The 24431-nt window shown below is 39.7% G+C and overlaps 1 protein-coding gene across 5 annotated transcripts in view; it reads right to left on the reverse strand.

Moving 5' to 3' along the window:
- Positions 1 to 12209: 12209 nt before the first annotated feature.
- Positions 12210 to 24431, reverse strand: part of slc6a9 (solute carrier family 6 member 9) — a 70842-nt gene continuing 58620 nt past the window's right edge. For all 5 annotated transcript variants that reach the window (XM_079647260.1, XM_079647259.1, XM_079647258.1 and 2 more), the window contains 6 exons: positions 21182 to 21419; positions 20049 to 20183; positions 19867 to 19966; positions 19381 to 19481; positions 18149 to 18319; positions 12210 to 17068 (listed from right to left, as the gene is read on the reverse strand). In XM_079647260.1, the coding sequence (XP_079503386.1) occupies positions 16811 to 17068; positions 18149 to 18319; positions 19381 to 19481; positions 19867 to 19966; positions 20049 to 20183; positions 21182 to 21419 (1003 nt within the window). In that variant the 3' untranslated portion in view covers positions 12210 to 16810. The remainder of the gene's footprint in view (positions 17069 to 18148; positions 18320 to 19380; positions 19482 to 19866; positions 19967 to 20048; positions 20184 to 21181; positions 21420 to 24431) is intronic.

The following is a 24431-nucleotide window of genomic DNA, read 5'->3' on the forward strand; positions in this document are numbered from 1 at the left end:
AAATACAAGCACCCCAGCCTCAAGCTTAACATTTTTGCTTCATGGTTGCCAGTTTGAATCCCCACATACAGTATGCAGTCAGTCACTTCCTCTTCCCAGACTGTTAAACTAAGTGCACTTTGACAAGTCACAGTTCCATTAGCTGCTCTGTGGCCAACACAAGAAGACTGAGGTTCTCTTGGCTGTATGCAGGTGCGTGTGTGTGTGTGTGTGTGTGTGTGTGTGTGTGTGTGTGTGTGTGTGTGTGTGTGTGAGAGTATGTGTGTGTGTGTGTGTGTGTGTGTGTGTGTGTGTGTGTGTGTGTGTGTGCGCGTGTGTGTGTGTGTGTGTGTGTGTGTGTGTGTGTGTGTGTGTGTGTGTGTGTGTGTGTGTGTGTGTGTGTGTGTGTTTGTGTGTGTCTGTGTGTGTGTGTGTGTGTGTATGTGTGTGTTGTGGACTCACAGCAGCACGGTCTAATAACATAAGACTCGCTTAGCCTCCATTCGACTTTATTGGACAATCCCCTCAGTGATTAGTGGAACAAATGTCTGCTCGTCGCATTACAGCTGTTGTTTTTGCGGCCATTTGTAAAGCTTTCATGTCCTGCTTGCTTTTTTATTAGGAGATCATCACATCACACCGTGTTTGTTTGCCTTAAATCACTGTTATCCCGAAACATCTGTCTAAAGAAAAATGTAATTTCCTTAACTGTTTTTTTCCCACATTTATATGGAAATTTCGTTCATTTAGATCGTTCCATTAAGCGGAAATTATACTGCACTGTTTTTTTAATACTTTGTTTTAGATGAAATCACTCCGATCCCCATCTGTCTGTGAATCAAGTCGTGAAAGTGTATCTCTGCCTGTCATTTTGAAAATAGCTCAAACCAATTTTAGTCACAAAGAGATGGATGATTCAGTCCAAATGATATTTTTCACACTGACAAAGCGCCTGCGTTCCAATATTACTTATTCACAGTTTCCATGAAAAATTAATCCTTGGTTTTTCTAATTAAAGCGCCAGGACAATAAAGGAACAAAGACACACCCTTTCAATGTAAAAGGTGGGAAAACCCTTCATACTGTAGCAGCCAACACACACACACACACACACACACACACACACACACACACACACACACACACACACACACACACACACACACACACACACACACACACACACACACACACACACACACACACACACACACACACACACACACACACACATACACGCACACACATATGTAGAGGATCGGTCTGTCGTGGCCCTCACACCTTGACAGCTTTCAGAGATTTTGACATGTGAGGTTGCAGCATAAAGGGATTACACTGATCTGTGATGAAAAGGCATGTTCCAGGCAGAGTTCTCCATGTGTGTATGTAACACACAATAAACAAGGTGGGTTATACAAGCTCATGGGCAGATCAATTGGTCTCAATAAAACAACAACAAATCTGATTCATCATAGCTATTCAACTTAGACTAAGACAACACTAAGACATACTTGTATATATTACATGTTTCCTTCTGGTGTTTTTTTGGTATGTTATTACATCATATACAAAGGCCTGACATACACAAATGCACCAACAGGAACTCTACACATTAGTGGAGCGGTGTCAGAGTAATGAGGGGCCTTTCTCAAGGACACCTCTGCAGTTTCTGGTTGGCAAACAGGCACCTCTTTATCTACTAGTTTGCACTCTGTTTTTGAGGTCCCACCAGGACTTGAACCGGTGACCCTTCGGTTCTCCAGCCAGGTCCCTACAGACAGAGCTACTGCCGCTGGAAGGTAGTTCTCCGATCGGGAATTGAACCAAGGCCGCAGCAGCAGGAGCGGAGAATCCAACCACTACAACAGAAGATCATTTGAGTTTTGCATACCAGTGTACGTATTTCTGAAGATAAATGGTATTTGATTGGTGATGCTCACAGCATTGCAAAATGACAGTTTCCGCATCTCCAAGAAACAATGTCTTCGCTACTCTGTTAAACAGCATGCAAACTGTATGTGTTGTTGTGTGAGACCCAGAAAGGCAATAGATTTGTTAGAATGAAAGATTGTTTGTTGGGAGGTAAAAGGTAATGGATATGAGCCAAGAGTTAGCTGAGCAGAGGGGTGGCCTCAGGGTTTGGGGAACTGGGATAATGGCTGGTTGGGAAGCAGGGGGGAAGGAAAAGAAGAGTGTCCAGAGGGAAAGGAGGGTTATTCTGAGTCGAGCCGATCCAAAAGGGAAACTCAAGTGAAGCTGAGCTAAGTCGGAATCAAGGCCAGGGACACAAGGCCAAAATGATAAGGACTGGAGACCAGAGCAGAGTAAACTGCAGAAACGGGAGAAACAGGATCTGCCTGGGGTAAACAGGAAATAAGCTAAAAGTTCAACACGAAAATGCAGAATTACTGAGCTGCAATCTCGCAATATGGATGTGTCAGAGCTGTGTCTTTGACGTAGTCTTGATATCTGGATGGAATGCTTCTGTGGCTTCTGATACTGGTTCTTTAAACACAACACAAACAGCTACACAGTTATATATAAAGATCCTTTCAGATAACCTGTGTTACTTCGGGATGGACAGATGGGTTTCAGGTGGTTCAGGAAGTTGCCACATTACATCAGAAAAGAAGAAGAAGGCAGTACGGAGCATCAAAGGAAGGTTACAGGATGTCTATACGGTGACAGGGGTAAACGTGCTACAACGGCCCAAAACACTTACATTAGAGTTCAGAGTTGGCCAACAATCACTGTCACTGGAAACTTCAAATGTTAGTTTTATTTGCTTACTTCAACAATGTGATCCGATTTCCTTCGATATTTTTGTAGCTAACCTAGTCATTTCAAATACTGACAAGACACTTACAATTATGAAACAGTGAGTGACAGTTGGTCAACTTTATAATTCCCCGAACGTCAACAAGCGCTGCGGTCCATGCTGTGTGCATCACTCATTCTTAATTATTCCCCGTTTCCGTTGTGTTATGAGCTTCTTTCAGCGTTTTTTTATGCAGCGCTTTTACGAAATGCTTTTCACAAAACCCTACAGCATTTCACTCACAAAACCCTACAGCATTTCACTCACAAAACACTACAGCATTTCCTAAAACCCTACAGCATTTCACTCACAAAACACTACAGCATTGCAAAAATTATGGAAAGGGTATTCCTTTAGGGAAAACACTTCTTGTTTGTGATTGGACAGAGCCAGCCAGAGAAGCACTGCTGTGCCTTGCTCTACCAGTCTACACTCCATATCTTTTGGTCCGATCGGTATGTGAACCGGCGACCCTTTGGTTCCAAGGCCAAGTCCCTGACTGAGCCGCTGCCGCCTTTGTACGCATTGTGTTGTCAAGTTGGTGAAGATGTTTCTTTGTTTGCATGTGTTTTGGCATATCTGTGTTTTTGTATTTGCAACGTTTCTCCTAGTGTAAGTGTTTTTGGCCTTTGTAGAAGGTTTTCCCCTGTTGGCCACCGTAGCAGTGTGTACAAAAAGTTGGTCAAGTACTAATATAAAAATATATTACTCACCTTTAATTATCAAAATAACTAACACCTGCACAGGTTAAAACATAACAAAACATCATACATAACATCTGTCTCTGGCACACCTGTCTTCACTCGACAATCACACACACTAACACAGAGAGAGACATGAAGCAGAGGGCTTGACAGAGAGCTGTGTTCTATGGATTTATCCGCCAGCACTAGGGAGGGATGTTGTCTTCTTTAAAGCTGCATTAATCAATATAGCTCACAGAATCAGAATGGGGAAATAGTCAGAGGGGAATTATACTATTACATTCAAATCAGTCTCATTATTTGTTGACTATAAATATATATTTTCAGTTATTTTATTGTTTTTTGGTTGATTAACCAGTTATTGTTTTTTATCTGGTAATTTATTATTTTGTTGTTGTTGTTTTTTCTCAAATTGTAGCTTACTAACACTTACGTTCAAGGGAGGTTTGCTGTATACCCTGAGTTCTTGTGTCACATTTCTTATTTCTTTATTATCTGGATTCAATGTGTACAAATAAAGAAAAAAAAAGAAAATGGACGACTTGACTATCTGTACTGTGAATGGGGTTGCTCCGGTTGCTCTTTGCAACAAAGCAGTTGCATCTGACCCGCCCACAGTTGCCTATAGAGTGGCGAAGTCACGCCCATCTACTTCCGGTCCATGGGACCTTATTTCGGAAAAACAATGGAGTCAATGGAGAGAGAAAACTTATCTTTCGATCCCGTTTGAATTGTGCCATGAATTAGAAAAAGAAATGCTAATGCTAGCATCGGCGATCGCCAATCTTTTCTACTTCATGCTATCTGCACAAATGGTTGACATTAAACATTAAAAAGACCAGGCAGTTCAGAGAGAATCAAAGGAAGGCAGGCAAGCAGCTTTGCATTACATTCTTCTGGACGTATTGCTTGTTGTGATAGTGAGGGTAGTCAATCGTTTTGTTGACAAGACAGTAGTAACGGCCATCTTGGTGACGTGTGAGACCAGAGATGTAGTTCATTGAGCGTTTCACACAAACAAATGTGTTACTTCACAGTTTTATGATACTTTTTTTTTTTTTTTACTTACAAAATTATCTTTTAAATTGACAAACATCATATCTGTAATTCGTGGCACAATTCAAACGGGATCAAAAGATAATCTTTCTCTCTCCATTGACTTCAATACATAATTCTTTCGAAATAAGGTCCCATGGAGGTCCACCGGAAGGGGAGGGACTTCACAACTCTATAATATCCTGAATTGTATCTGTGTCAATATGATGAGGTGAGGTCAAATAACCTTTTTATTGCTTAAGAAGGTTTCTAACTAAGTGAAATGACCCAGGAGTATTAAATGGCAAACATAATCATAGTGGATAGAATTCAATTCAGAATGCTAAAGAAAGGTAAAGAAAGTGTTATAGTTACCTAAATTGGGCTGCCTTGTGTTAGTTACTGTACTCTTTTACTTGAGTGCTATGAATTTAGGTTGGTAAAAGAAACGAAAAAGGGGCAGATAGATTCTCTTGGCACCATGGTTGCTTTTCTGACTCCTTTGAATTCTCTTCCTCATCTTTCCTTGACCTCATGATGTTTCCCCTCTAGGTATAGGAGAAGAGGTTAGGAAAGACATAGGACGTTGTTTTTCTTCTTAGTATTCGACTGCAGCCTTAATCCAATATTGACTCTCTGTTAGCTCTGCTCCACCAATTCCTGAGGGAATGATCCAACTCTTTAGCTGCTAAATGCTCCTCTTAGTTCACCATTTAGTCTCTATGTGTCTGTCCACTGTTTGGGTTCGAGCAGGTAGTGTACACTTCTGCGTTATAATTAGCCTAATCGGTAAGTGTGTTCAGTTTGTGTTCAGTTTGTGTTCTGTTTGTGGAGAAAGTATGTCTTTTCGGAACAATGGGCCTTCAAACAATGCAGATTTTTTCCCCCGGGATAACGTGCTTCCAGACAAATATGCTTTTGGTCCAATAATATATTTTCTGATGGGATGGGTTTTCTGAATATTGCATTTTTTTTTTTTAACAATGCCCACTCCCTGGTTAAGCTATGTTCACGATTAAGCTGCTACAATACTTTTCATGGCATAGTGAGAACTAGGGAACTAAAAGCCAGAGAGTATGAATTAAAAGTTAAACACACTTGTTCAGGGTAGCCTATAGATCATGTTTACAGGCAATTGACAATAGGAGGTCTGTAATGGGACACAAACTCCAATTCTGTGAAATTAATGAAAGTTGCAGCTACATGATGCTACTAGTACATTCACATCATCTTTCTTCTTACAGGACGCACTACTTTCATTTGATGTAAAAGTCGGCATTGGACACAAACCATGTTTAATATGGACATAAATCCAAGTACACCTGGCTAGTTTATTATCAGTGATGCTGTCCCCTGTTGGCCGATTGAAAAAATGCAGGCTTAAGGCATTTGGGCATTGGAATGACCTTTTAAGCTCCAGAGGTCGTCCCTTAAATTATAGACAGCTGTAAAGGTCCCTTGTTGTGAAACGTAAAATAAACATGTTTTTTTTAAATATATTTAAAGCATGTGTGGGTGTCATATAAATAATGTGAAAGTGTGTGTTGCTAAACAATTTCCAAATGTCATGGGGACTTGCATTTAAACAAGCCGTAACCCTAACCCTGAGGACTTTCATAAGGTGGTGATGTTACTATGGCGTTGCTTATAAACACAGTTCCGATCATTTAAATTGTGTTGCAGAAAAAAAGTATTTGTTAGTCATTCTGTGTTTGTGCTTTTATTTTTCCACCCGTACACATTGTGCAGTCAAAGGCACGTCCAAACAGAACACAAGGTGCCAAAAAGCAGAGCAGAGGTGTCTTCCTCTTCCTGGATATCCCCAGTTGCCTTCTCTTCTGTGATTTCACAGGAACTACATTACTATTGCAGACGGGTACCTTGCTTCGGAAACACAATCAATACTCTTCCATTAAGGTGATGAACGGTCCGTTTCTCCAACATTCTGCAGTCAAGACAAATTCTCAGGAACCACTGATCCAAATCAGTCAATGTGGCCATGACAGCACTAAAGCCAGGCGATGTGAAGGGTAAAGAGAGTTGCTGAGTGAGGAAGTGCAGCCAACTCCTCCATCCCTACTGCGGCAGTCATCTCCTGTAAAGCATGCTATCATTCAGCAGTCAATCCATACAGACATTTATTCCTCAAATGTAGAGCGAGGGATACATTTTTTATCCATCAGCTCTCTGAGGGTTGAATCTTGTCTAAGAGGTAATTTCAAACTAAATTTAAATTGAGTCTGGCAGATCATTAACGTAATTTTAAGCTTTAGAAGAGAAATGTAGATGTTGGTTATTTCCACCCGCTTCTGGCCTGTAATGGTAACTGACTTGGCACCTGTGGAAATGAGAAGTAAGTTCCAAGATAAAATATTTCCCCAGAATATTGTCAGCCAACATTCCTATCATTGCTTAATAGCCAACAAAAAAAAGACACTTTGCTTTAATTTATAGAAGAAATGCAAATGTATCCTTCAAGAAAGAGGAATTAGCTTATAACAGGTAAATATGTTGGGAAAAGCTTGACAAAGGCTGTTCATTTAATAAGGTCAGTGTTGTTAGCTTGCTCGGAAAAAGAGTTTGCCTTTAATTTAACAGCTGACATATTCTACTTGGGTAAACTGAAGAAGCGAAATGCAGAGTGGCAAAGCAATTACTGAGTGACTGACAGGCTTGCAGCTGAACAAGAAGCAAAACCGAGAGGACACATTCTGAATAATGTTCAAAGAAAGTCCACATTTTCCTGTGAAATAAAGAGAATGGTGTAAGTGTAAATGCCAGTGCCTGCTAAAAATATCCAATTAGGATCATTGAATTATAAAAATGGATCTATTTTAACAATTACAAATACATATTCGACTGCAACATTACAGTTTACCGCTCAAAAGCTTGAACACACATAATAATACCATAGAAGTGTCAAAGTTACAAAGATTTCACATGTAAAAGTCAATAGATACTCATTGTAAAGTTGAAAGAAAAATCTGCTGCACAAACCGCAGATGTTGATTTACAGGTGTTTTCTATGCAGGCAGGGAGAATCTAATTCAAGACATTGTTGAGAATAATTAGTTGAAAAGCTTAATCCCATAGAGTGCCTAAAGTTTTGCTAACAATGATTGTTTACAAAAGAGTAATCATTTAGCCTTTCATTTTCAAATGATAAAGCCAGACTACGAGTTCCAGTCACAATAGCTGGATTTATGAGGATGTACTTGGTTTGAGCTACATGCTAACATCCCCATGCTATCAGGTAACAATAACAATGATGTTTAGCAAGTAAGATAAGGGCATTTTGGCTCCAGATGCATTTCTTTCTGACCCTTAGACATTCTTCATGACCAACAAAGTCAAGACAGAAGTACTGCTCTGTTTTAAGCTGCAGCCGAAAGGAGGACGATAACGGTCGTATCCGCTACAGTTCTCTATCAGATAGACGGTTCGGCCACACGAGGCCGACAGGGAAACGCAGATAGCGATAACGATAACGGGTGTGTGTACAACATTTCTGTTCAAAGAAAAAATTGTAAGAAATGTTTCTGAGATATTTCAAAAGAAGCTGCTCCATCAACAAACAGGATGGTTGTCATTGCCAAGACATTTCACAAGCATGGCTCAAATCCCAATACAAGTACCTAGAGTCCAAGGTAACTATAAAGAACTTGTTTTGTCGAAAGGTAAAATAATAAATATAAAATAAATGTGAAAGTCCTAACATTGCATAAACTGGAACCAATGAGTGTTTGCTACTTCTGTTTGATAAATGACTTAAAAGTGTTCCAATGAATTATCACAATTTTTCTTTGTATCTACGGTAATTGTGACTCTTGCTATTTCTAGACCTCTGTGGTACTTTCTCATAGTAACTCCCCCTGAACTGACAAAACGTCCCTTAAACTCTGCTTTAAAACACTGTCAAAATCACTGCTGGTGCTATTTTGCAAAACCGCATGGAACAAACTGAATGACATCAGGATGAAGGACTGTCCCGTTAATTCATTAATCTCCGGCTAGTGTCAGATGATCTGAATAACAATAACATCCACTCTCACTCTCTCCCCAACCTAATTAATGAAAGTGTAACGTTGTGGTGTCAGGCCGCAGATACGTCGTATATTAAAGCTGGCAGGAGCCACAGCCTTCTCGCTGTGACCCTGAGCGGTGGCTGCATTTCAGTTCTGGTAAAGAGAAATGTCGGGAACTGGAGTCACCTTTCAAACCAAATGCACCAATGGTCCCCCAAGCTGGGCAATTGCTTTCCGTCAGAAAAAAACACTCCAGTGGCAGAAATGTCCTTCAGCAACCCCTGATACACAAGCTGAACAACACTCCACTGCAGTGTTGTTCAGAGGGAAACAGGAACTGCATACAATGATTATAATCAACAGTTACAACCTCCACAACTGCCCCCTGTCTGCTACTGTTTGGATCATACGGGCTGATTCTCCTCTTGTTGTTTCCTATCTTCTTCCAACAGCACTGTTCCAGCTGATTGTGTAACTGAACAGACTTATGTAACTGGAAAAACAGCAAGCCAATAATGAGTATAAGAAATGTTGTGTTCGTTGTGCTGACACCTAACAAGCCATTGACATATAGCTGTGTTCAGTCAGTGGCTTAATCCTGTGACCTGGTTGCACCCATGATGGATGCTGTGGCCCTGTGATAAAATGGCTTGGCTGGAGTAGCTGTGCCTGTCAAAGGGTCTCTCTTATAGCCACTGTCATGCTGCCCTCTTCTGATACCATGTGATAGTGCATAGAGAGCCATCCTGTCAGTGTTGGCCATGGAATTAAGCATAAAGATTTGTCCGTAACAATCAACAATTATGTGCACCAAGGAAGTTATGTGTCTGTCTACAGCGTTACAGAAAAAATGAATGCCCTGATTTTCATGAACTTTGGTGGAACCAATTCGAATACAAAAGCTTGCACATGTATTGTTTTTCAAGAATGAAAAAGGCGAGTTACTTAGAGCTTAACGTAAAACATCTTACTTAAAATGTATGTGATCTCCTCAACTCTCTTTCATCACCAATGTACAGTAAGTTTGACGCTCTGGGGCCTTCACAAGGTATTTTAAAACTAACTAAAGCTAAATGCCTCCATGAACTCTGCTGTGGAAATTCCTGGTTCCTTGGAGACAAATGATAATATCTTTCGTGACACCCCGGTCTTTCATTGAATAAAACATGGCCAATTTGCTGGTGTAATAGTCAACTGAGAAATAAAGGCACTGAAAAATGCTTTCACTGCTGCAACACCCTTAGATTCTTATTTCCTTTATTATAAAAAAATAATACTTGCAAAGGCCATAACCAGGTCTTTAAACAACATTTCTGGTGTTTTCAAGTCTTATGCTAAAGAGTGTGATCCACTTTAATCCAGCTACTGGACATTTTGAAGAATTTGGTTGCTAAGCCATGTTTGAAGAAAAGCTCTCCTTAAAGGGATGTCCTTCTGTTGCCTGCATGTATACTAGTTTAATTTGATGTCATGCTGCCCTCTTCTGACTCCACGTGGTAAAGTGGTTTTCCATTGGTGCTTGATGATTTCATTCAGAAACCAGGACACTATTGTTATTTAGCTGACAACTTTATCCAAAGCAACTCTCATACACCTCAAAACAGAAAATGGGGAAATATTAGTCCCAAACCACTGACTCTCTTATTAGTAAATCAGCAGATTATAACCCCTAAACCACAACCATAATTTTCACAGTCATTTACCTATTGACGATTTAGTAACATTCACATTATAAAAACAACCAATTAAATACTTGTGTTTCTGTGGCAGGAAAACCAGGTTGCTTACATGTATAGCCACAAATGACTGATTGCAAGTGAAAACAGCTAATTGACGTTGACAGCCTATTGAAGTTTAACCCTAAAAACATTTTTTAATCAAGGTAATTAACTTTCCAACCTAATGTAGTTGGAAAAAAGGGCGTATGGGCTCGACTGTGTCACATTTTAACCCAATAACGTTGGGTTTTTTCACAACAGAAGATATAAGTTACCCCAGTGCAGGAGTTACTCTCTGCCTAAATGGTAGCGTTTCAATCAAAATAGTATTTAAGACATTCAAGAACTGTTTAAATAGTTGGCATAGAGATACGCCAATTTTCTCACTTTCCATTTCACAATGCCTATACTGCTCTGCTTGCTTTCAATAAATGGCTAAATTCTATTAAATCTTCTCTCAGTTCAGCCTTGCTTTCTTCTTGGCCTCCATTTACACACCCCTGTAACTCATTTGTGTCTCTGCCACTTAATAGACGGTGTCTGTATTTCACTCCAACACCCTGACGAAGGCTTTTATCTTTTATCTGAAGTGTGTGGCTGTCAGCCATGTAATACGCTTTGTATTTTACACAGTCAAGACTTAAAGTGCCTGGGGTTATTTTATTCCTCAGTCACTGCTTCGCTTTAAAGCAAGACTATACATCTGTTGCTGAGTTTTGTTTTTGGGGAATCTTTGGCATTTATCAACCTGGAACCATTTCACCCTGGATTTTGTGTTTTCATTTTGTGTCTGAGTAACTAATGGGGACAACAGTTTTTAGAACTGTTTAGTAACTTCAAGCTCCATCAATTAACATCGAATAAATTGCTTGTTTTTCACGGGAATTCTCCTTGAGAGGTACTTGATTCGACACAAAAACCTTTCATAATGTTTCCAGACAGTTGTTACAACAATCTGAGCCTGTCAGTGGAAGAACAAGTGGCACTTTATTACTGACGTGGTGGAATTGCATTGAAGATTGCAGTCGTGTTTTGTGGCTGCAGTTTATTGCTCAATAATGGACCAATTCCAGAAATGGATGTCCCCATTTGTTCATTAGAAGCAAAAATCTTTGAAAAATTTGTCAAAAATAAAGTTAATTGCTCTGCGGACATCATCACTATGACCTGACCGGGAATGGCCTTTCTACAAGCAGGAAACAACAAATACGTCTCCAGGGGAAATGTGATGTGCTTACTTGCTGTTTAATGTTGCTTTATGTATGTAAGACCAAATTATTTGTCTTTCTGTTATAGTAAGACTTAATGTAGCTAACATTGGCAGATCATTTACATAGTAAAGTTAGTATAAGTTATAAGTAGGCCTACAGTTTTAGCCATAGGACTAAGTGAGATATGTGTGAAGCTAGCTAATAAGCTAACGTTAGCCACCATTGCAACTAGTTAGGCTATCGCTAAAAGTCCTGAATGTTTGGAATTGAACAACAGTATGTGTATGCCTTCTTAAATCTACTTTTAGTTTGTAGGAAGAACATCGATTCTTCTTTTAAAAAGGTCTATAGTTGCACTATCCCAAATAGTCTGTCATCATTTGATAATTATGGGCCATTTTTACAATAGATTCTATACTAGGCCTACAAATGTGCCAACATTATATTAGATATTTGCTGTATAGTCATTTTCTTACTATAAAACCTATACAAAAAAACAGATATAGTTCTATAATGTTTGTACGCAGTTTGAATAAATGACAAATAGTCCTTACTCTTTAAAAGTGACAACTCCATAACATGGTAACTCAGAGGTTCATTTAAAACACAGACATCCTATTTATCAAATCTGTCCCATAAAACGTTCACAGACTTGCATTTTGAGTGGTATGAACTACTTTAAAAAACACATCATGAAACACGTGAACACTGCAGCACACTGATCTTTAAAATAGATTTTATTTAGCATTTTGTAATTCAACAATTTACGATATACAGCTGACAGGACTAAGACATTTCAATGGATTTTGGCCCTAAAGGTTGAAGAACAGACATCGTTAGATTGACAGATATATATGATAGAGGATACCAGAAGGACTGTTCTCTATTCTCACTTTTTCTCTCCACTCCTCCCATGAAACAATGTACATTGGCATAGCAACAACACAGCATTTGTCCACTGACACCAGCACAGTTTATTTCAAACAGAACACTGAAAGTAAGACATTATTTACCCAACTGGGTTTCTTTTTTTCAAACGATTATTCTAATTATGTTTTTTTTCCTGTTGCTTAGACGAAAAACGAATGACTTCTTTAAAGTGCTGAAACATAATGGTATGTTTATGTGAGCAGTAGTGAGAAATTCAAGAGGTAATGTTCAGTAATTTACAGAGAACCACAGAAACAAGGTGAAGTCACAGTTCTTTAGTACAGTAGAACATTTGTGCAGTGAATTTGTGTATACAAATGGTCAAATGCTTCACGTAGTTCTTCAACATCAGTGTAAGATGACAATAGGCAATAGCATATTAGTATCTGAAGACATGGATCAGTTATGAACTATTTTCAATTGTGTTGATCTCTTTTTTTAAGTGTCCTGTAGGACGTAGTTGGTCCTTCTCTTTTAGTAGCCAGATAACTGAAGGTTTACTTTACCAACAAGAGAAATAAGTCAAAATATAATAGTCACTATACCCTTGTCTGATGGCACACAATTGTCTAAAATGTCCACATAAAACAAAATGATGTCCTGATATTATAATTCAGAGCTGCACAAGAATGAAAATGTGAGTTAATGGGTCCTGATGCTAAGTCAATGTTAGAGGCTGAGTAATTTTGGTGTTTTGATTTTGCTAATATTTAAAAATATTGTAACAGCTAGACAAAAAAAAGTTCAGTTAAGGGCCACTGAATATTAAACAGTAATGTACGACTGTTGGCACTGCACTGTGTACAATGTAGTTCCTGTGATATTGTTCTTTTAAAAAAAGCATCGGCATGTAGCTGCAGCCGCCATCTACACCAGAGCTCACCTTAAAAACGAACCATTCTTTCGTAGTTCAAGTTTCGATCCAAAGATTTAGTTTGGAAATGCTTTTTTAATATTAGCTGGCTTACTTTAACGTTTCAATGAATACTTCAAAAACAACAAAAAAGTAATGACATTTAACATTGGATAAACAATTATTAAAATCTGAAGATACAATGTATAGTTTTCTCTCTCTTCTTTTAGTACAACAATTATTTTTCTTAAAAGATAGACTATATAATTAGCAGAATAAGACTTGGCTAGTTCTGATGGGTTAGAGGTACATCGACAACACTTACACTACTCCTGCTCTACATGCAGGCTCAGCAGTACGAGCAGATCCACTACACAGAGTACACAATACACCTGACGTTTTCTACATTACACTACAAGAAAAATTACAAACCATAAAACAAAATTAAACATTACCCGCCCTCCCCGAACCCGCAAAAACAAACTTACCCCCCCTCGAAATAAAAGCAAAGATGAACACACACATACACAGTCCGATTATATATTTTTTACATTACTGTACAAAGGGAGGAAGAGTTGTGGGGGGCAGCGGAGTAATGGTAAGGGGTATGTAGAGCGATAGCATGGAAACTATGGTGGCTAAGCCTCACCTACTACAGCATGAACACTAGACAGGCAACCGTAAAAACAGGAAATGGTCTGCAAGCTGTCCCAATATGCACTGAGAATAATAACTTCGTATTGACCTTTTCAGCAAACAAAACCTCATCTAGAAAGTCCAGCACTCCTAAGATTGGAATTTTGACTTGGAGTAAGCAATATGTTTAAATTAGTAGGTGTTGAATGTATTGTTTGATAGAGCACCAGAATGTAAAAAAAGACAACTAACTACCAACCAAGGATACAATTCTCCATATATGGAAACAGCCATTGATTGCACTGTATGTTTCTCTTAACAAACCTGTTAAAAACTTGTGTAGAAATGTGCGCTTTTTCAGAAGCTCACTGTGCTTATCATGATTTATTTGAACTACTGTGCTTAGCATTGACCACCCTTCATCGCGTCCTTAATATGTAATACTTTCTGGTGTTGATTTTTAGTTCACAGTTCCACCTCTGTTGTGCGTACTACCCTGAGTGTCAGCATCACCCCATCTTGTGGATCACAGCAGGAAGTGCACTGTCATGTAAACAAAACTTCTAAGTAAATCATTGTGGGGAATAGTGGTCAAAGAAAACAAAGAATGTGCGGATATAATCTGAAGTTGTGCAACATTATTTCTGAAAATTGTTGAAATGACTAATAAGCATCAACATACAGAAATTATTCATGGCAAATATGCTTTTGTGCTTTTCTTCTTAGAATTGGAAAATAAATGAATACCTCTCTGAAATACGAAGTTGGCGCTCACATCTGCTCAGCTTGGCATAAATTCTTTTAGTCGTTATGCTAAGCTAAGCTAGCCAGGTGCTGTCTGAAGCTTCATCTTTACTATAGACACATGCAAGTAGTATCTCAATCTTCTCAGCTAACTCTCAGCAATACATTTAAAAATAGTATTATACTCCTTTAAGTCTCTCTACCCATAAATATGTTGTTTACAACCTACAATTTGTGTTTTATGACACACATGCGAATACTGTTATTGTAGCCCCGTAGTTCATCAGACGTGAAGGAACATTACAGCAAGACCTGATGCAATCCAAAACAATCCTCCCTGCCTGGAAAGATAAAAGACAAAGGAATGTATGATCTTCACACAGCTGTCTAGATGACAAAAAGCACAACTCACGTATTTGTTCTGTATTTAGACTGCCAGAAACCTCTACGACCACACTACTACAAAACCAATCCAATTGTGCATGCTATAGAGACCCCCCTCTCTGTCCCTCCACAACAAAACCACAATTAATCAAGTCACAGACGAGGAATGGTAAACACGGTTAATTATGATTCTGTCGTTTTACATGTTTTTTGTACAAAATAAACATATGCTGTCTTTATAATTATTTACTAAGTTACTTTACAATAATGAGAGGTAAAAAGGAGATGTTTACTGAGAGAACGATACTATACAGCTACATTTAAATCTACATCATTCATTTAAGATTTTTTATTCTGTATTCTTCAGGAAAAAGCTACATCTCTCTCCGTCTTTTGTCTCTCAACCAGTCACAGCTTGATTCAGAGATTTAAAAGAAATACCTGTAAATACATTAAAGGTTCCACTGACTGTAATAGACTGACACCATACCAGCATTTCTGCGATATGCAGTATATATATAATGTTGCCAAAAACATGTGCAGGTAACTCAGGTAATGTTTTTGGTAACATGCCTTAATGGGACAGATTGTTATGACCTATGGGAGAGACAGACTACGACACACCTAGCTTGGTCCTCTAGCCCGGTACCTCCTTCACATTCCCAAGATGCATTTCACTCAAAAATAATGCCTGGAAGACCTAAGGAGAGATGGCTCTCCTATGAACAGAGTTCCATCTGTATGTTTCATGTGTATGTATAGGTGATTTTAGACAGCGGGGACAAGTTAAGTGGTTTCGGTCCGCATATATTTAACAGGCCACCTTAGTGGTGTCAAGCGTTCCACAGGCAAGGAACGACAAGAAACCAAAAAGTTTGTGTGTGTGTGTGAATGCAGAGGCAGAGAATACAGCACTGTTAACTGATATTCCTCTGCTGAGTTTACAAAGTTTAAGCAGCTTTAGTGGAAAAGAAGTTACAAATGGAGGACATTTCCACAGAAATTCAGTGTAAGTCGCCATCTCAGGTGTTAAATATGTGTGCTCTGTAAGAACTTTTTGAAGAAGCAGCAGCATAAAATAACATATTTAGTCTTAAGCTGAGATCAACTATGGTTGAGGTCAGTGTGTGCTGTAAAATGTACAATAGTGTGAATGTACTGGTATGAACGAATGTATGCACGTCTTTTCCTGACCGATGCCCATCTTGCCGCATTATCAAACTGCAAATGGCCAGTTCAGGCACGGTTCACCCTGCTTCTCTTTATTACAGCACTACTGTGTATCACATTTCAAGTCTCCAGCTGTCAAAACACTGCTGCTAGAAAGTCACCAGTTCCTAAACAGACAAGGCTAACAGAATAAAGGAGAACAGTGTTTGTCTCTATGTTGCTGCATGCACAAAGCCAACAGCGTCACAATTGTACTGTACCTCTAACTGCATATGAAGATGTACACGTTTTACAAAAAAAGTGAAAGGAAAAACAAACTGCATTATTAAATTATGCGTAACAAATTAACAACCCACCCACGCACCCAATTTTTTTCCTTTCGTCTTTTTTGTTCTTCTTCGTTTTTTCTAGAGACAACACACAGATGGATAGAAGAGGTTAGGATAGATATAATAAGCCCTTACAATATGTAAAGGTCTCCAGCGAATGGGATCTCCCCCACAGAGGACTGTGGGAAAGTGGGGTGAGGATGGAGGAGAAGGAAGAGATGGTGGAGCACTGGGGGGGCGCTGCCCTGGATAGCACTGGCAGAACGGGGGCCGTCTATGCGCTGGGGTTGGGGCTGTTGTGTGTTGTGTTGGTGGAGCCGTTGCTTCCCTGGATGGTGAGGCTGATATCATCCTTCCTCTCCGTCTCCTCCTCCTTCGCCTCTTCCTTCGGCTCCTCATTCAGCTCCTCCTTATCCTTGAGGGGGCGAGTCTCCACAGTTTCTTCGGAGGCCAGAGGGGCGTAGCGGCCTGTCCGGTGCTCCCTCAGTGCAGGGCCCCACTTTGGATGTGGCCGGCAAGAGAACTTCAACCGCTGAGATAGAAAGACGAAGGAGTTACACATCAATCAGACCAATTTATAACAAGGGGAAAATGTAAGAGCGAGTCAAAAAAATATAAAAAAGCTGTTTGTTGGGCTCTTAATCCAAGATGAATCAATTCAATTAAGGACTGAGCTGGAATTTCAACAACAAGTCATTTTCATGAGAGCATAAGGTTTTTTTTTACAATTAAGGTCCCATTTATAATAAGCTTCGGGGGGTGTTGTCCGGTTTGGTTGTTGTTTCCATTTTGGTCCTAAAACCATTTCATTGGATAATAATCATTTAAATGTATGTACCGTAATTTTCGGACTATTTTTTCCCATTTTTCGACCCTGCGGCTTATATAACGGTGCGGCTAATCTATGGATTTTTACAGCTAACGGCCACTAGGGGACCTCCTAAATCTATGGATTTTACAGGTTACAGTCCACCACCTTTAACTCTATGGGCTCTATGGCCGGTCCGCGCCCCCCACCTTTAAGCGGCGGGCTCCAGCAGGAAAAGCTGGAGGCCGGAAAAGAGTGAGACAGGTAGCGCGCAAAAGTAAAAGTGGAACCGAGAGTGGTACGAGAGACAGAACGAGAGCAAGACAGACAGACATTACGAGAGCGAGACAGTTTTTCCCCGTACCACTGGTTTAAAACCGCTGCTGTAGATCACTGCCGGTACGTGCGCTGGGAGCGCACCGTTTAAGTTTGAAAGTTGAAAAGTTTGTGTGTCTGAAACGCTATGTGATACAGTACAGTTTACACAGTACATGTTCTGTAGCTACTATTGCACTAAATGGTCACACTTGAATACATTATGCAAATATGCAACTTGTTTGTTGAAATGTTAATAAATGGGAACTTCCTCAAACAGCCATCTCTTTCCCGACAATCCCCTCTGTGCACGAACCCTTACATATGGTAATTAAACATTAAAACACCTGCGGCTTATAGTCCAGTGCGGCTTATATATGTACACATCATTCAATTTAGCTGCTGCGGCTTATATTCAGGTGCGCCTTATAGTCCGAAAATTACGGTAATGTAAAGGTACAAGCAGGATTATTGGGTAACATCCTGTACCTCTCTGAAGGTGGCTCCTGGGGACCTTGAGATCTTGTAGAGGGCATAAATGGGTATGCAAAGCACCGAGGACATGGCCATGCAGAAGCCGATATACAGAGACCAGGTGGGAAACACGTAATCATTGTAGGTGATGGGCTTGTACTGGATCACTGTGAAGATCAGGATGCACTGTAGGGACAGAACAGAGACAACATGAGAAACCATTTACAGCAAGTGTCTGTATAACTAATGGAAATGATCTTAAACACACAGTATAAAACAAAAATCTATCTGTAACTCACAAAAAATAACAAATGGGTAAGGTAATAAAAAAATATGGTAAATCAGTAAGCGTTTCCCATCTAAGTTACACTAATGGAGGTAAAAGTTCAGTACAAGTTCAATCATTATATAATGGGGTGAAGGAAGATACTGGATTATATTATGTTGGATGTTATAGTAAATGTGATACAATTGAATGAACATCCCACTGTTCAGATTCATTAAAAACATTTTTAATTTTTTAGAATTTTACACACTTGGTGGTTCGTTCTTAATACCTAGACAGTTTCCCATTGAAACAGAGTATATGACTTTGCTAACAGTTTACAAATATATTAAACTGTAACCACTGTATCCTGTTACGTATTGTATCATCAGATTTTTGCCCCGCTGTAAACAGCAGTTTAGCAGCAATGTGTCTTTATTCAAAAGTTGCAGATAATTATAGTATAACTCATGACTGTTCCCAACAGCATCGAGTTTACTCTCTGTTCTAGCAGAGGCCCTGCAGAGCGAAGCATTAATCTGTGTAGTGAATTGAAAGAGAGAACAAAAGTGGCTGAAATACAACCAGTAATCCAAAACAATGCATTTCTTGGTTAGCCCAGAAGCTTAGCGCGCTAATATGTCTGCTTGGGAACTACCATTGATAGCAGCTCCATGTGTCTATTTCTCAGTCAGAAACATTTACTTTTAGAAGTTTTATGTCAAACCAAACAGCCAAAGCCAAACAGATTAGTGTTGACAGCTGCTCTAAATGTAGGCCAGGTCTCTAACAATGTGTCAGAAACTCACACTGAACGTCCTTCACTTCAAAGTCTGGTTTGATTCCTGGTATAATTTTTACAACAGGTATGTTTGCACGTGTGTGTGTGTGTGTGTGTGTGTGTGTGTGTGTGTGTGTGTGTGTGTGTGTGTGTGTGTGTGTGTGTGTGTGTGTGTGTGTGTGTGTGTGTGTGTCCACTTACAGAGATGATGACAGGGGAGATGAATCTCCAGCAGACTTTAAAGAAGAGAGGAGGAGGGAAGCCCAGCATCATCTCAACGTCTTTGAAGTATTGCTTATGGCCTGCGAATGGAACAAAAGTCATCCAGTAAGGTCAAAGTGTGATTGATCATTTTATTGATTGCGGTTATTAGTTTTTTTTTTACAATGTTGCCACACTATGAAGACAAAATAAATCATTTACTTGGAGCTTAACAGTTTGCACACCGTTGTTTGCACCCAAGTTTTTTCCCCTGGATGTGCGCACACTTGCTCTTCTTCTGACATTGACTCTACTATTGTTCTATTTATGGAATCATTTTGACAGAGATAGGATAATTCCACCACCAAACCAGAAATAACACCCAAATTGCAAAGCACATAGTCAATATTTTTCTTAAAGAACAGTTTTTATTGTCACAGAGTTTCTTTGAAGTATATAGTACCAAAAAAAAGTATTCCTCCTCACCGTAAACATACATGACGCAGACGCACATGATGCAGGAGATGATGACAAGAGAGAAACTAGCAGCGTAGTTGTCCATCAGTAGCAACCAATAGATTCCTGCCTGTACACAGAAAAAAAAGAGATTGAATGAAGACCCCATGAGAGAAAACATGCTGCGATTAAAGAGCGTGTTTGGAACGTACCCGTGTTGTGAGTGGCACTCCAAGTAAGAATCCAATGACGGCCACCGACAGTGTGACGACGGTCTTGTTCCTGATGATCCAGTCTGTTCCGATCTCATCGACGACGGCCGTCACCAGGGTCTCCAACAGACAGAACTGCAAGACAAGGGACGAAGGGTACATTTAATTTAAACATTTGAGAAACAAGTAAGTACGTTTTCTTACTTGATTAGGTTACCAAAAATCTTTATAGATCATTTGAGACGGTTTTTCCATGTTTAACAGTTACTAAATCATTTAGTGTAAAAAGGTCGGAATGTTATGAGAGAAAAAGTTCATGTTTAGCATGACATTTCTCCCATATTTAACATTTCTATAAACATGTTCAATGAAGTGCTTTACTTAATTATTACCTGTGAGCTGTGTCAAAGAGTTTCATCTAAAATATAAGGTAATTTAGGAAAAATATATATCTTTTTAAATAGGGTTGTATGAGGTACAGGTACCAACAGGAGATTGTGGTTGGAAAAAGATAAATGTTAATGCTTTAGTGGAACATTTGACAAATTCTCCATCAGGGATTGGTTGGTTTTTAAGACGGTTTTAATCTAATTTAGTTGAATTTACATTGGGCAATTCAAACATTTTTACATATCACCTAATACTAGTATGCTACCAGTTTCACAAATATGACTAAAAAGCTGGAGAGATGAATAGGCTGCAACCACTAGGGGGCCCCGTGGCAACGCTAGGCTCATTAGCTACTTAGTATTGTCCGGGATGTCAGTCATCAGAGGTTTGGTTGAAGTCTTTTTTGCTTTGGTAGATTTTTAGTAAAATGACCCAAAGTGGCCGCTATGATAAGAGCCGTTCAAAATCTCTAGATGATAGGAAAGGAGCTTTAATGCTTCCCTTTAAGAAAAGTGAGGAGATAATGTTGTCCCATTTGACATCTTTTGCCATATCTTGCTAAAATGTTTATATGGTTAAAACTGTATAACAATATGTTAAACCAAAAGGCAAACTATTAATGGAACACCACTTACTGTTGAAATTGTAAAAAAGTTATCCAATCACGTCAACATTTCAGCATTGTTTGTTGCCCTTTTCTCTTAAAATCATATGGGAAATACTGAACAGTTCTCGAGCCTCACCTGAGTCCCCAGTCCCAGAAGGATGAGCATGAAAAAGAAGAGCAGTGACCAGAGAGGGGAGATGGGGAGCAGAGTGAGGGCTTCTGGGTATGCAACAAAGGCCAGGCCCGGGCCGTGGTCTGCCACCTCGGACACAGGGACGTTCAGGTTGTGTGCCATGAAGCCCAGGATGGAGAAAATGACAAAGCCGGCATACACGCTTGTCGCACAGTTAGTTATGCTGATGATGATGCTGTCTCTGTATGGAGAACATAGAAGAAGAAACATGTTTGGGTTTAATTTAACTGCTGGATACCAGAATTGCATAAATTAGCGACTTTGACAGCTTTATATCCAGCATTGTTGAAATGTAAACTTTACCTGTTCAGGTAGATGAACGAAAAAAGGGGAAAATCGCTAAAAATGCACCAATTACATTACATTATTACATTACATGTCATTTGCTAGACGCTTTTATCAAAAGCGACTTACATACATTCAGTACTGTGGACAATCCCCACAGGAACAATTTGGGCTGAAGTGTCTTACCCAGGGACACAACGACATGTCGACTGCAGTGGAACTCAAACTTGCTACCCCCTGATTCGAAGTCTGATTGGAAGTCCAGCACTCTATCCACTGAGCCACAGCCGCCCCACATGTTTTATTTGAATTAAATATGTTTTCTACAGCGACCTACAAATAAGGTACAATCCAAAGAAGAAGAAAAAGCTTTCGAGAATAAGTGCGGTTCTATTTTACACCTGACACAAGTGCAAAAAGCTTTTTTATTCTCAAGGTAAAGGCTGACCCAGCAGCACCTGGCAAATCCATCAAATGGTCTTTAAAATGTGGACAAAAGTATTTAAGGTTGGCAAAGTGCACAGGAGTTTCTGCAATGTTTGAATCGGGACAGAGAAAATTTGAAAAAAGTTCATTGCAAGTAGGGGGAAAAAATTGCTCTCTGAAGTGCAAGGGAATATGTAATACAATAAGAAGAGAACATGCTCATTGCTGTAGGTACGTTGGTCCATGTTTTAATTTGTATTGTGATTAAATTAATAGCAAAGCAAAAAAAAGCCAAGTTTTATTAAATATGTGTTAATATCAAGATCATTTTTGATTTAAATGAAGACACAATTGTCTCAAAATCAGGGCTGTTGACATGGTGATTTTGACCCCAACTTCCTCTGTAATTCCAGCGCACAATTTCCACATAAATGGAATGGCAGTGAAATTGCATAGAGATCAGAGAAATTGCGACAAGCTACATGTATTACACTTATAGAGTGCCACAGTGACGCGTCCTAAAACCCAGAAGTAAGTTAGCATTTTACCACTTCCGGTTCCTTCGCCAAAAACCAATGCAATTTCTCCATAGGATTTTGGAAAATAGCTGGAAATAAGGTCTGTGGTTGACACAAATTGAAGAGACAGATCACGTTTTGTTCTACGACATTAAATACATCAGCAGTGACCCCACTGGGGATGTTTGAAGAGTTTACGTGTCTGAAAAATGATGGTTGTTACCAAGCGGCTGAATAGGACTACAGAAGTTGTCGCGGACGTTTTACGTCATTACGCCGAACACATAAACACTCCCACTAAGTTTGTTTTTCCCCGTGTTCTGCTTGAAAGGAAGTACCTGCCTCCTTCAAACTGTTAAAACAAACGCTTCAACTTGTACAATTTTGAATCTGTATTTTTGAATATGGATCTTAAGTTGGCGTGACGTTGAAGCAGCGACCCTGCTGTAGTTCGTTTATAGCATACATTTAGCATTTTGCTTCTGGCGACTGGATTTATGATTCGAAAATGATAAAAGTAGGGGAGACATGTGGATATTATCCGGCTGAACAAAACGTGATCCGTCTCTTAAATGTGTGTCAACCAAAGACCTTATTTCGAGGTATTTTCCAAAATCCTATGGAGAAATTGCATTGCTTTTTTGTCGAAGGAACCGGAAGGAGTTTACTTCCGGGTTTTAGGACGCGTCACTGTGGCACTCTATTGTAGACCACTGTAAATCAGTTAGAACCATCACTATCTCAGTGTAATGGCACATTACACTCAGGAAATATAAAACGGAGGAAAGACATTTTGCTGACGTATGCGCCAGTTTTTTCAACTGATACAGATAGTTCTCGCTCTATGGAAGGAACACCAATAATTTTTTCATACGTATGCCCTGTGTAGTGCACATTATACAGAGGGTGATCACAGCGGCTCTGACAGCAGCTTTGAGAAGGACTTGTCTAGGTGTTGAAAAATAGTTAGACTTATTTTTTGTACCATTTTGTCATGAAGTTATTTTAAGCAACACCACATGTGTATTTGTTTATCTTCCAAATGCATTTATAGTCTGTTCACTCAGAGTGTGCTTCGGTCCCTTTCTTCCCTTGAACGCTACTCACTCTCCCTGACTTGGACTTCAACAAGGTCATTTTGTGATTGCACAGTGTTTTGTTTCCGCACACCTCTTGTTGGAGTTATCACACAGGATGTCTTAAATGACTTTGATGCAAGTCTCTTTCTCCTCACAGACACCCTGCACTTCTGCGTGTGCACCAACTGGAGGAGTTAAAGGAGGGCGGAGAGCGACTCCACGGGGACGGAGCTGCAGAACACAAGCTGATTAGGAGGCCGTGCAGCTGTGAGCGCAGATAGAGCAACCTCCAGCTCCTGGCAGAGGAACAAATTATATCTTCAGTCTTTCTTTCCTCGCCGCCTCCATCCCCCTGATGCCCTCACTCTGTCAGCACGTGTTCTCAGGACATATTGACATATTTTCCTCTCCTTATCGCCTCCTTTCCTTCGTCTTAACCTTCTCCGTGGCCGCGCTTCCTCAGTGTTCAAGCACAGTGCAACCAGCCTCTTCACACATGTCCGAAATAAAACACTATCTCTGTCCCTCCTGCTGGCCTACCTATCTAACCTTCTCTCTTTAGACCTGTGGTCTTCAAGTCGGCTCCTGACTATTTAACCCTCGCCGTCCTCTCACTTTGTCCATCCCTCTTCTCTGATGCCACCTCATCTTCTCACTGCCTTTGCTCTGACTTGTGCAAATAATAAGATGCTGGTCTGTGTTGCTATCAAATTGAGCAGCTCAAACTTATGCATAATGAGCATATGAGTCATAATGAGTCATATTTTCACGCAGATGCTTACACTGAAACTGCTTCTTTAGGCACATGCCGTAGAAGCCTCACATCTTTGGAGAGCTTTGGAGATGCATTAATTCAAACATGGGTGGTCAGTAGGTTGTCTTTGT

The sequence above is a fragment of the Notothenia rossii genome, assembly GCF_949606895.1.
Source record: "Notothenia rossii genome assembly, chromosome: 9".
NCBI lineage: Eukaryota > Metazoa > Chordata > Actinopteri > Perciformes > Nototheniidae > Notothenia > Notothenia rossii.